Here is an 11944-nt window from a genome sequence, read left to right as displayed (position 1 = left end):
ATCTTCCATGGCAGAAAGTTATCCAGAAAACAGAACAAATATAGGTTTGACTTAATAATCTTTGTGCTGCAGTGTGGATATTTTAAATAAGTAAGCTATTTTATATAACCATTGTACAAATGAAATTCGTTTTTCCTTCCCTGATTTTCAAAAACTGGATTGAATGCCACAATTGAGTTGTCGAAATAAATATTAAAAACGGGAAATGTACAATAAATCCAAACTCATGTTTCATTGATATTGAAAATTTATTGAATTAGCAGTTTATTTGGTGGGCCTATGATTAAAATAAAAACAATAACATTTCCCCAAAATGGAAGCAACGAGTTTGCACTTCCCTATACCCAGATGTGTAAACCCAATTTCTTCCAGTATTTTGACAGATTAAGGTAGTTGGACCTCAATATTTCATATTCACATTCAATTTAAAACGGTTTTTGAATGCATCCATAATTCGTTTGGGAAACATAGTCCACTTGATTACATCTGTATTGCAGTGTCTAAATTCCCGCAATATAACGTGTTAAAAAGGGAGAAGAACGCAAAATCAAGGTACAAAATAATGATTATACACATGGTGTATTTTATACATTTAGAGAAGCTTGTTGCTTTCTTGTTAAACATACAGTTGCTGCATAATAAGACATATATATTTTCAACAAATAACGTGATATAATAGACGTGAGTTATGGCATACATTTATAAGAAAGTACTGTCGTGTGTTAACGTGTTATTTTTGTGGACTGTCATCACAGGCATTGAGTCAATATTCAATCTTGTTATACAGATTGTACAGTGGTAACCCTTGTAGGCTGCTGCCAGGGTAGTACAGTGGCGTTGGAAAAGCAATAGATCTTGGAACTGGTACCCGGAGCAGGGAGTTATCTCTAAAAACAAGCGGCATTCCGACCAGTGTCTGTGCGGATGCGTGTGCCATGTTCGCAGCCTCCAGTTCCGCCGACAGTTGTCGCTTCCATTTGTTTCTGCGGTTCTGAAACCACGTCTTCACCTGAGTTTCTGTTAGCTGTAGACTTGATGCCAAGCAGGCTCGCTCGGAGCTGCTCAAATACCTCTTCATATCAAACGTGGACTCGAGCTGGTACACCTGACTCCGCGAGAAGACAGTACGAGTCTTCTTCTTGGACGAGTTACTCTGCTTGTCCGCACCGTCTGCCTGTCTCTCCTCGGAAATAGGTGACATTGGATTGCATGGTATCTCTTGTTCCTCTTTGTAATCCTGCAGCAGAGGCTGTGTCAAGCGCGGTCGCCGTGCAATCCCGTCATGGCCTGAAATAAGTCCCTTGGTTGCACCTGCATTGGAGAAAAAGACCAGTATAAAGGTGCGTTGGAAATAAAATAAAATATTGTCTAACTATTTCAACAAACTGATTTCCCAATGTCCTCCTCCATATCATCTATAGCCTATCAACATTGATAAATGGTGTAGGCCTACCCTCAAGATAAACGCATCACCATAAGATAGGCTACTGGACGCTTTAGTCTATTGCCTTTAGATCAGCTTATCAATTATGTGTCACAAAATGTAGAATATGTCTCAAAGGTTTCACACTTATTTTTCAAATGTTTTGTGTTGGCCAACCCAGGTTTGGAGAAAATCCCTATTAAAACTAACATTATTCGATACTCGGTACAAGAGTGCATTAAGTGTGAACTTTGACTCATTAATTGACCGTTGAAAGGTTGTAATTGGCCTTTTAATTAAACAATATTAATTAAATCAGGTTACATTTAACGCTCAATTGACGAAATGTAGTGCAGTCATTGTGAAAACATGTTTAATCAATTAGAAGACTCGATTACATTTGGAATGACGGGGGAAGCATCCTGTTAATTATTTGACCTTTCCACTGTTCGCTGATGTAGCAGTAATACAACACATTAAACAAAGTGAAGTGATAGCCTACATATCTGCAGTCACAAACAGGCTACTATAGAGTTATCGAAGTTTACAAGCTTAAACTTCAACAAGTACTAGGCTAAGTTTATCATAAATAAGTTTATAATTAGGCCTAGCCTGCGTTAGTCTACTGTTGACCTATTATTATTATAATAATAGCCTAATAATAAAAAATATAAATAATAATAATAATATCCCGTTAGATACCATGGATTTATACATTATATAGCCTACTTAACTTGGAAAGGAAGCCTTTATTTTCGAAGGCAAAATGTCAGCGAGGAAAATCTATTCAAGAAAAAACAATATTAAAGAAAAATTATTACGTTTTACGCGGAACACAAATTACATTCAGTAATCTACTCACCTAAACATGAAAAATTAAGTGGTTGATGTTGGTTGCATGGCTCGCTGTGACCAGGATCCGAGCAGAAACAGTCTGCAGAGTCCTCCCCACCGCTGCACTCCTCTTCGGAAGACACCGACAGCGAGCGCGTCCTCGCCGGCTGCAGTCCCTTGGAACTCTCCTTCGCCCCCGATCGTGGCTTCTCCGACGACTTGCCCAATATCGACTGAATAGTGAAGGTGGAAATCGGGGCCGACGAGCACTTGCTTCCGCTGTCTTCTGTGGTACTCATTCTCGACTCATAACAGTAAGATTAGGCTATATCGTATAGTTTTTGTATTATTTTTTCTTTTCTTATTATTGGTCTGTGAGGACTCCTCTTGTGTAAAATAGTTTTTTTGTTTTTTTTGTAAACCCTTTTTAGAAATGTAGGTGCTTGGGTTGTTTTTTCCTGGAGCTCAGGGAACATGAATGTATTCCTGGTCTACTTCCACGCGCTCTGGACTAAAGGCAGTATTGTGGCGTTGCCTCATTTGCATGTAGGTAAGCTCCTCGTGGGCCAATCACACGCTCAAACTAAGCCCGGAAATTTCAAACTCATGTTGAGGTTCTGAGATAGGATGAGAGGAGATAAGGACAAATATGTACAGGCTGTGGTTTATTCCATTTTTGGTCCCTCTTTGAATCCGATAGTGAAGGAAGACAAATATAGGCCTTATGGCACAGGCAAATCACACATGTCAGACTATTAAATTACTTCAACAGACTACATCTCTCTCTCTGCCAGAAATAATAATAATAAATAATATGCCATTTAGCAGACGCTTTTATCCAAAGCGACTTACAGTCATGCGTGCATACATTTTTTTTTGTGTATGGGTGGTCCCGGGGATCGAACCCACTACCTTGGCGTTACAAGCGCCGTGCTCTACCAGCTGAGCTACAGAGGACCATTCAGCACATGACGTTTTGCATATGCATAATATCCATCGACTTTCATTCAGAAACTGATGCAACATGTCTCTTATTATAACCTACATTAAATTACATTGGACGTTTGGTTGAAAAGAGAGAATTGTTTAGGCTATGAATTTTGTGTAGGGAAAGGTTTCTAATTTTCAAGTCTTATGTTGTGTGTCGTTTTTTTGTGCCTGTTTGTTTTGTTTTTGTGTGATATATATTGACACAACTTGAACTGTAGCAAATTCCTTACCTAATACGTGGGCCTGATTCACAATTTAAGGGGACAGACTGGGGATGAATTCCCCACTCACGAGGCTATGAGAAAATTTGAAACAGGTGCAACCATGGAAGTCACAATGAGTATTTTAACGATGAGATTCAGTGATTTTTCTTTTACCTTTTTTTCAATCACAAGTATTAAATATTTTGTTGATGGAATTTTACAAATTAATATTGTCACAAATAGGCCTATTGCAAGACAACATAACAAATTGTTATTACACTGTAGTAGACCCTTATTATTTCCCCTGCAATACTTATAGTGTTGAAGTGAATGGAGAGAATAATATTCTACATGTTTTACATCGGCATGATGTTTGGTCATGATTCTCCCTTTGCCTATTATTCTAGATATAGATATAGACTATCATTTAAACCTTTTCACTTACTAATGTAAAATGCTTTGTTTGGAATATTCCCTCAAAGAACAAACCCCATATCCCTAACACAATTAGTTAAAATTGAATAATAGCATACCATTGAAACACCCTCGGGGGAAAATGCACAATATGCTATTACAGGCCACTGTAGACACAAGTACTGCACAATGACTTCATTGAAGGAATGGAAAGTATTGTATTAGCCTTGTGCATGGTAAATTGGTCAGATAATCCAACATACAGTACTGGAACTAATACGGAACCTTAACAATTTTTTCCTGAAAATAATAAACTAATTCCACGTCCACTATCTGCGATTAGGAATTAATTTGATCATTAATACAGCTAATCTGCCTCGCGTGGAGTAGAGACCTGCTAATTGATTGACTAATTGATTGGAGGGTGGGGGCGCGCTCCGCCCCTGCTCCTCCTCTCCCTCTCTCTCTCTGACTGTGTCTTGCGGGGCAGCTGCGGGGCTTGAGTTCGCAGTTCTAGCACATTATCCCTCTTTACTGCTTTCTAAGGGACCCCAGACACATTACAAACGGTCAGCTTTAATCATAATGTCAGCGCCCTAACCCTCATGCTGCTGCGCCAAGGGAGGGGTTGACGACCCCAGCCTTTCTCTTAATTCTGTTCAATATTGTTTTGTATTGTGGTTTTGTTAATCCTTTGATAGGTGGAAGGAGTAACAGGATGACGATTATGATGAAGACGATAATGAAGACGATGATGAGGGTGCTGATGAGGTGATGATGAAACCCCTCGTGTGATTGTCAAGAACGAATATGTCCACCGAGACGTAGGCTAGCTATATTTACTGGGGTAATATATGAGGGCAGTCAGATTGCGCTGGATTTACGGTGACTACACATAAGGCGTGAAATCTACCATGACAGTTAAATGGTCTGATTGTATACGCGCTCTTTTTAAACAAAGACTTTGTCAACAGCAGCGATGTGTTTTTAAAGTTTTAATTATACCCCTATACGCTATCCTTAACAAGAAATCATTACATAATTAATCAAACAATTGAATACAAATTAAACTCCACAGGCATTAGGAGGTTATTTAAACAAATCTGAAGATATTTTTCATGATAGCCTATCAAAAGAAAATAAATGGCATTATAATTCATTGTAGGCCTATATGCCTGCATAAAGGTAATTGTGTCATTTAAATTTATTTTAACGTTTCTGAAGATCCTGTATTCACCTCTCTTATTTGCAGTCATTTTCTGTCCATGACGTTTGTACATTTGACTTATAGAAAACATGTTCAGAAACAGCATTGCGCGGTCGACGTTCGTGCTCTATCACAATGATAGGTGTTGTATTGCAGCCCTACCGCAATAACAGAACACGATCTTTACTATGGGAAAAGGGTCTTAGAAAGACCGATGAAGTTATGAGCAGCTTTGATCTAAGAATCAAGCTTCGATAAATATCAAACAAAGACCCCTACACGTGTGTATTATGATATATGATGTGTCCAACTCTAAAATAAGGAAATTACCAGAGAAAATGATATCAATACATTTTCTAAGTATAAACGTTGATTATGTTTCGATTTTCATTCAAGGATCCTAGCCCAGCTCCTTTTTTCAAATAGCAGAGAGAGAGAGAGAGAGAGAGAGGGAGAGAGAGAGGGATCGAGGCAGTCGTAAGAGCAAAGCAGAGCGCGAACCCTGGAGGTGTAGGCTCCAATTTATGTAATCTTCCGCTGGAATTGAATTGGGTAATTTATTGGAAAACAAAAAGTAAAGAAGATTGGATCAGTATAGCCTATCCAAGGGCTCATATCCATCAAGTTCCAATTAACAACCTCACCATTGAGTTTTAATGGCTTTCCAATCTACTACCCTGATAGACTCATCAATTCCTAGGGGAGAAATTAAGAAAATCGACCGCCCCTTGGCGTTTTGGTGTCATTCTTCACAGCAACTATATGTCAAATTAAAAACACAATTAACATTTAAACTGTTCCAATCAGACGGTGCCCCGCAACCTATGTTTCACTTAATATAACTTTTATGAAAATCTTGATGCTCGCATTCAATCACCAAGCAAATGGGATACTAGTTTAAAGATTTCCGTTTCCTAAAAAATAAGTGTGTCCAGAAAGTGTTGTGCTAAGGCCAGTGCCCTCGCGTTGACATGTGTTTTTTAGGTTTCTATAGGCCATAACAACATGCCTAAAGCTCACGTTTTACTAAGATGATCAAATATGTACAATTTGGCAGAGAATTCATCCAAACTTGGCAGCAAGCAACATAAAACATCTTCTCATACATCTCCGAATTTGATTCCCCAGGTCGTTGCTTTAAATGAGAACGTGTTCTCAGTCAACTTACCTGGTAAAATAAGGGTGAAAAAAATGATGATAGTAGATGGATTTGAAGCATCCACTTCTCACCTATAACACATTAAAACATTTGCATAGGACATTTGTATATATTTGAAATTACAGAAAGTGTATTCATGTAGGCTAATGTACGAATTGCTTAGACATTGCCACAAGCCTGCATACACTTGTAAATATCGTGGCATCATTTTGTCAATAATGTATAAAATAAAAACAAACTTTTGATATCAAAGGGAAAATCCACCCCAAAACTATCTATTGGTATTTTCCTGACTAATGCATTTTGCATCATCACGATGTGGCCTGTGACACTTTGCTTCTTGAAAGTCCAATATCTTTCAAACTTGACTTCTGACATGCAAAACATTTTGGGACTGTATCAACAGTGGACTAATTTAAAAAATACCAAAAGGTAGTTTTTGAGTGGATTTTCCCTTTAAGCTCAATGAACATAATTATGCCTACATACGGTAAAGAAATTGCTATGCGTGAACAGATGCCCAGGGTTTCAGGAAAGGGCTGAAAATACTTAAGCTGTTGGCACTTGATCAGCACTCAACTTTCCTGCGGTTACGTCCGTTGCCCTGCTTCTGCAAATGTAGGCTACTTTATCCTATGTTTGCTCTCGCCCCTTCTACTTTACATAAATATGTTCTACAAATGGAAATTATCGAGTTGTCATTTTATCAATTTATGCGCGCAAATCAAGGTCATGAGCGCAACCAAAACTGCCCGTGAACAATGCCCTTATTTGTAACAATATTTTTTACGTTTGTAGATCAATATGTGCTAGGGGAAGAACGCCATAGATACCAATCTATTAATTCTCTGTAATGGGTCCATGTTGAGTTTGCATGATATAATACGTCAATACATGAGTGATTATCAGACGATATTTGAATGCGCTCTTTGTCTAGTGATGCAGTCATAATAGAGTAGCTACTGATTTGTTTTCGATCACTGCATTAGAGACAAAATCAGAAAATGACCTTTGAGGCAAAGCGTTGACTGGTTTCTACTCAGCTTGAAGGAATGCTGAATAAAATAACAAAGTAGGCCTAATTTTCAACAGTAATTGCATAGTCAACTCGTTGCATATTGATATTTATATTATTCCACTTAACATTGTAGATAATAAATGTGTTAAATATTTCGCTACTTCAAAACTTTATTTTAGACTAATGTTGCAGCTATGTAAATTTATCTCGTCCACAATAAAGGAAGAATGAGTGACTGACATTAAATCGGTGAAACATTATGATTTAGCAAAGTACATGTCCTTATGTTTTAAAAGGAAAAAGTCAGTCCACAAGATAACGTGGATACAAAATGTGAAGGTTTGAGGAGAGAGTCTGAGTCAATCGTTGTCATATAGCTATCAAAACCTTTCGACTTCCTAAAACATTAATGTGGCCTATGGTGATCGAAAGACTTGGGAGAACTACTCAACATAAATGTATCTTTTCGACCACTTGCAATAGCTCTACTTCTATGTCATAAACCTTCCACAGGTGAATTGTAGGCATGCACGAGCACTGCAGAGACATTGGCACTGGTGTGTGAATAGCCAGATGCTACCAAACTAAACCCTTGGAACATGAAACCAAATTGAGCAAACCCTAACTCTAGGCCTTTAGGTTTTGTTGACCCACCTGAAACTACACAGCCAAAATTGACAATACAACCATTACGTCAAAGACAAATTGCATATTTGGTGGGCTAATTGCACCTGTCCGCTACCGAAGACAGACATAGAAGCTGCATCCACAAGTAATACGATTATTGTTGCAAAATTAAACGTATACGTTTTTGAAATTAAATGTTAAAATTAGCCTGGCGTTACGCACGCACGCATTCACGTACGCCGCACGCACGCACGCATACACATGCACACACACACACAAGTTTGAACAGCCTAGTATTAGGGAATGCCATTTTTCTCTTTTGAATAGAATACATTACCGCATAATTTCGTCAAGATGGTGGCAGTTACGCATCTAATTGACCGATACATTTTTATGTAAAACAACTTTTAAAGTACATAACAGCAGGTTGATTACGCACCTGCTCATGTTCTTCATTCACATAATTATTTATGGATCTACCAAAATAAGCGTGCGGTTTTGAGGTAGGCCTACCTGTATTTACAGTCAATATGGATGACAAATTAAATGTGAACTAGTTACTAATAATTAAAGCAAATAAAAAAGGTCAGTGAGTGGTTTTAATAGCTAAGTTTGTGAAGTTGCGCCAATGTATATGCATAATGCTTAATTTTGATTAATTCTAACTTTTTATGATGTCCATAGGCTACATGGTCTATTCACAGTTTCCACCATGTTTGTTCAAATGATAAATGTTTCAATATACTGTATATAATATGTCTAGCATCCAAATTGTAATACTCTTATTCAGTCAACCACCGCTATCTATGGTAGTGTGTCTCGGTGGAGTGTCGGCCACGTGGTCTGCCAGACCAGTAGCACTTGTTGTTAGATAGACCCAGTCGAGCCTCTGTAATGAGAATTGACTTATGATCAGACACAGTATTTAGGCAGAATATCCTCTTCTTTGTATATGCCAGGAGCATATTGATTTCATCTCACACATGACAATTTTGAAAGCCACAACAATTATATTGGGTCTATAATAAAGATTTGATGGAAAGTTTTATTGTTTGTTTAGTTATATTCATTTTCATTATGCAACAATAAATCCTGTTAATGAAGACGTTTTAAAAGTCGACAATAGCCTAATTTGTTTGGGAGGCAAACGGGCAAAATTTGACATTTCAGAATAGATGCCCGAGTCATATGTAGACTACACCTAATTACATAATTGTGCATTCTTGAGTACGCACTGATTTGAAATATTTAAATATGGAATAACCTCCATTTATTTCACAATACAATATCAAAACGTGTATTTCTGTTCAATGGAATAGCATCAACTGGTAGCTCTTTTCCTTGACTCGATTCAATATATCCATATACATTTGTACACCATGTTAATGTTTCAAAAACACAAAAGGCAATGAAATTAAATTCTTAGTTGTGCTATAAGGACATTGTCGAGCAAGCATAAATGAAAATCAGTATATCAAAACAATAAGCCTATAAGCTACAATTATATTGTACATAAAACAGTGTATCTTGATTGTCCCCTGTTAAAGCGTTTTGAGTAAAAAGATAATGTTGAGCCCGTTCGATAATCTGTCCGATATTCCTAAATAGTTGAGAAAAGAGAAAACACAATGAAATGAATGGGTCTATCACATAACTTGTGGTCAAATGTTAGTGTTTACAGTATTGCCCATATCAAAATCACATTGTCCAATAGAAAACAAACCAATGTTACCGAATTGTTATAACACACCAAATAACACCCCGCGTTGTAAATAGAAATGAAACAAAATTAACTCCAATGTAATTTCCGGAATGTTATGGTTCTGCGCCGGGAAAACAGGCTTGCTGAAATGTATTTTGGGGCAGTGTGAACTGGATAGTCTTAGCGGAAATTATCTCAAAGCTGCTATAATAATAAAAGGCCCAATAATAATAGGCCTAATTATAATTATAACAATAATAATACTTGTAATATTAATAATAACAACAATATGCTAATAGTGTGAAATTATACCAGAGACAATGTAAACTGCACTCTAATAAAAAAATGCGCAATAGGTCCTCTTTGACAGAAAGCATGGCTCTCTTTTTTCTATTTCTTTTCTTCTTTACAAAAATATTGTTTCAGTTTGTCTTGTGTAGTGTTCTGTACGAGTTAGGAATATAGACAACAACCTCTTGTTTTTCAGACCGGTCTGAGTAGCGGCACAGAGGTGACGATTGGGTGAGAGTAATAGAGGTGGTGAGGGAAGGTGAGGAGCGGCTGGCTCACAGGCACGTTCCCGGTCGCACTGACAGTTTCTGAGGCAGAGTTTTCGTGGTAGAGGATGGGCACTCGCACTATCCTCTGTGCAGTGGCGTGGCTCAGATTTGCAGCTTCTAGTTCAGCGGCAAGCTGCCTCTTCCATTTATTTCTTCTGTTCTGGAACCAAATCTTTACCTGGGTCTCTGTCAGGTGCAAAGACGCAGCCAATCCGGCCCTCTCCGAACTGCTCAAGTAGCGTTTCATGTCAAAGGTGGACTCGAGCTGAAACACCTGACTCCGGGAGAACACCGTGCGTGTTTTCTTTTTTCGACATGCTTTCTTGTCCCCACCGTCCTCGTGTTTCTTCCAGTCGTCTACCCCACTGTGTTTCTTTGTGTCCTCGGGATCACTCTCTTCAAGAACTATTTCATCACCACTTTTGTTGTCCTCGTCTTCTTTGCCGTCTGGGTCAGATTTGAGCACCAGGTCTGGCGAGTCGCGATCGGTGCCAGAGGTGGGAGAGGAGTCTCTTGCTCGTGCCTTCTCGGCAACTAAAATGACGACAGGAAATATGGGTTATAAACATGGCTGCATGTTCAATACTTCGTTGACACTGGATATGCTTTAGCAAATATATAAAATAACAGTTGGCTATACCATTCACTTGAACGCGCAAAAGACAAATAGAAACATACAATGCTGACAATGGCTTTACTTTGAATGAAATACTTATCATAAGTGACAAAATACTTGCTGAGTATATGGATTTAGTTCAAGAATGATTATCCTTGTTTGAATGTCCTTTGACAGATGAAAGCTCAACCCATAGCATTCATAGCAATTTCCACTATACAAATTACGCACATTATACGTTTTCTGGTAGTGTAAAAGGTAAAGAAGACAATCAGATGTGCATGGACTTACCTTCGGTTCTGTGTAGATGACTGGCTGCGCTGAGTGTGTAGGGATACCACCATGCTGAGGCTCGCTCCAGATAGTGCGCGGGTAAGGCAAACCTCTGTGTGGGTAACTCAAAGCGAGGAAAGTTGAAGTCCCCGACCTGGGATAGAGAAAAGCCCCCTTCTAAAGCTACCTTTGCCGAGGCGAAGATGGGCTTGGGTTTGGATGGTTTACTATCACAGTTCAGCAAGTTCTTAATGAAGAAGGGAGAGTCTTTCACCGGAGTGCACGTCTCTTGCGCCGTCTCGGGCATTGCTGCTTGGAGGTTGTGGTCCGAATGCCTTAGACCACAAACGTAAGTGTTAAAAGACTTAGAAACAGTGATATTATAAAAATAGAAGACCGGTAATTGTCCTTCTTTATGATGTTTTAAATGCGGAATATCTTCTTGATTACCCGATGATCGAGAACGTCAAAAATAAAATACACATCAGAAAAGTAAATAGTCTTCAGAGAGAACAAAATAATACCGATATTGCATCCAAGTCTTGTGCGTTCCTTTGTCAAAATGCAACTGTGTCCACAGCGTCAGTCTGGCGCCGGATGCTAATGATGAAATAAAAATGTCATCCAAGTTAAATGCGGAAAGTACACGGCGATTGGGCATGTACAATGGCAAATGGGATTAAGGAAGAGATGGGAAGTAGAACGAGGGGGAGAGAGAGAGAGCGAGGTAGAGAGAGAGGGGGTGTAGGCTACACGATAACAACGAAGTCCACCCTAACTTTGCGCTTTGGCTGTAGGCTGTAGCTTTCTGGTGTTATTGGTCTTATATAGTCCAATTAGATAGCAAATGAGGACAGGGTTGTTAGCACAAAATGAAATGTTTGGCATGAGCTTCGTTGGAAGTAGGCTACAATAGGC

At 38.6% G+C, this 11944-nt stretch overlaps 2 protein-coding genes across 2 annotated transcripts; both read right to left on the bottom strand.

Moving 5' to 3' along the window:
- Positions 1-763: 763 nt before the first annotated feature.
- LOC311148681 (homeobox protein HMX2-like) lies at positions 764-2556 on the bottom strand (the record flags this gene model as incomplete). The annotated part of the gene is made up of 2 exons (XM_084185661.1): positions 764-1311; positions 2286-2556. 2 exons carry the CDS (start codon positions 2554-2556, stop codon positions 764-766), a joined length of 819 nt encoding a protein of 272 aa, XP_084041787.1.
- A 7504-nt stretch (positions 2557-10060) lies between these two features.
- Positions 10061-11333, bottom strand: LOC311145638 (homeobox protein HMX3-like; the record flags this gene model as incomplete). Its single annotated transcript, XM_084181905.1, has 2 exons — positions 10061-10671; positions 11045-11333. The coding sequence occupies 2 exons, from the start codon at positions 11331-11333 to the stop codon at positions 10061-10063; spliced, it is 900 nt and encodes a 299-aa protein (XP_084038031.1).
- Positions 11334-11944: the final 611 nt, after the last annotated feature.

This window comes from Coregonus lavaretus, assembly GCF_964263955.1.
Source record: "Coregonus lavaretus genome assembly, chromosome: 1".
Classification (NCBI taxonomy): domain Eukaryota; kingdom Metazoa; phylum Chordata; class Actinopteri; order Salmoniformes; family Salmonidae; genus Coregonus; species Coregonus lavaretus.
Note: the sequence above shows the minus strand (reverse complement) of the source record. Positions and strands in the feature narration are given on the sequence as shown.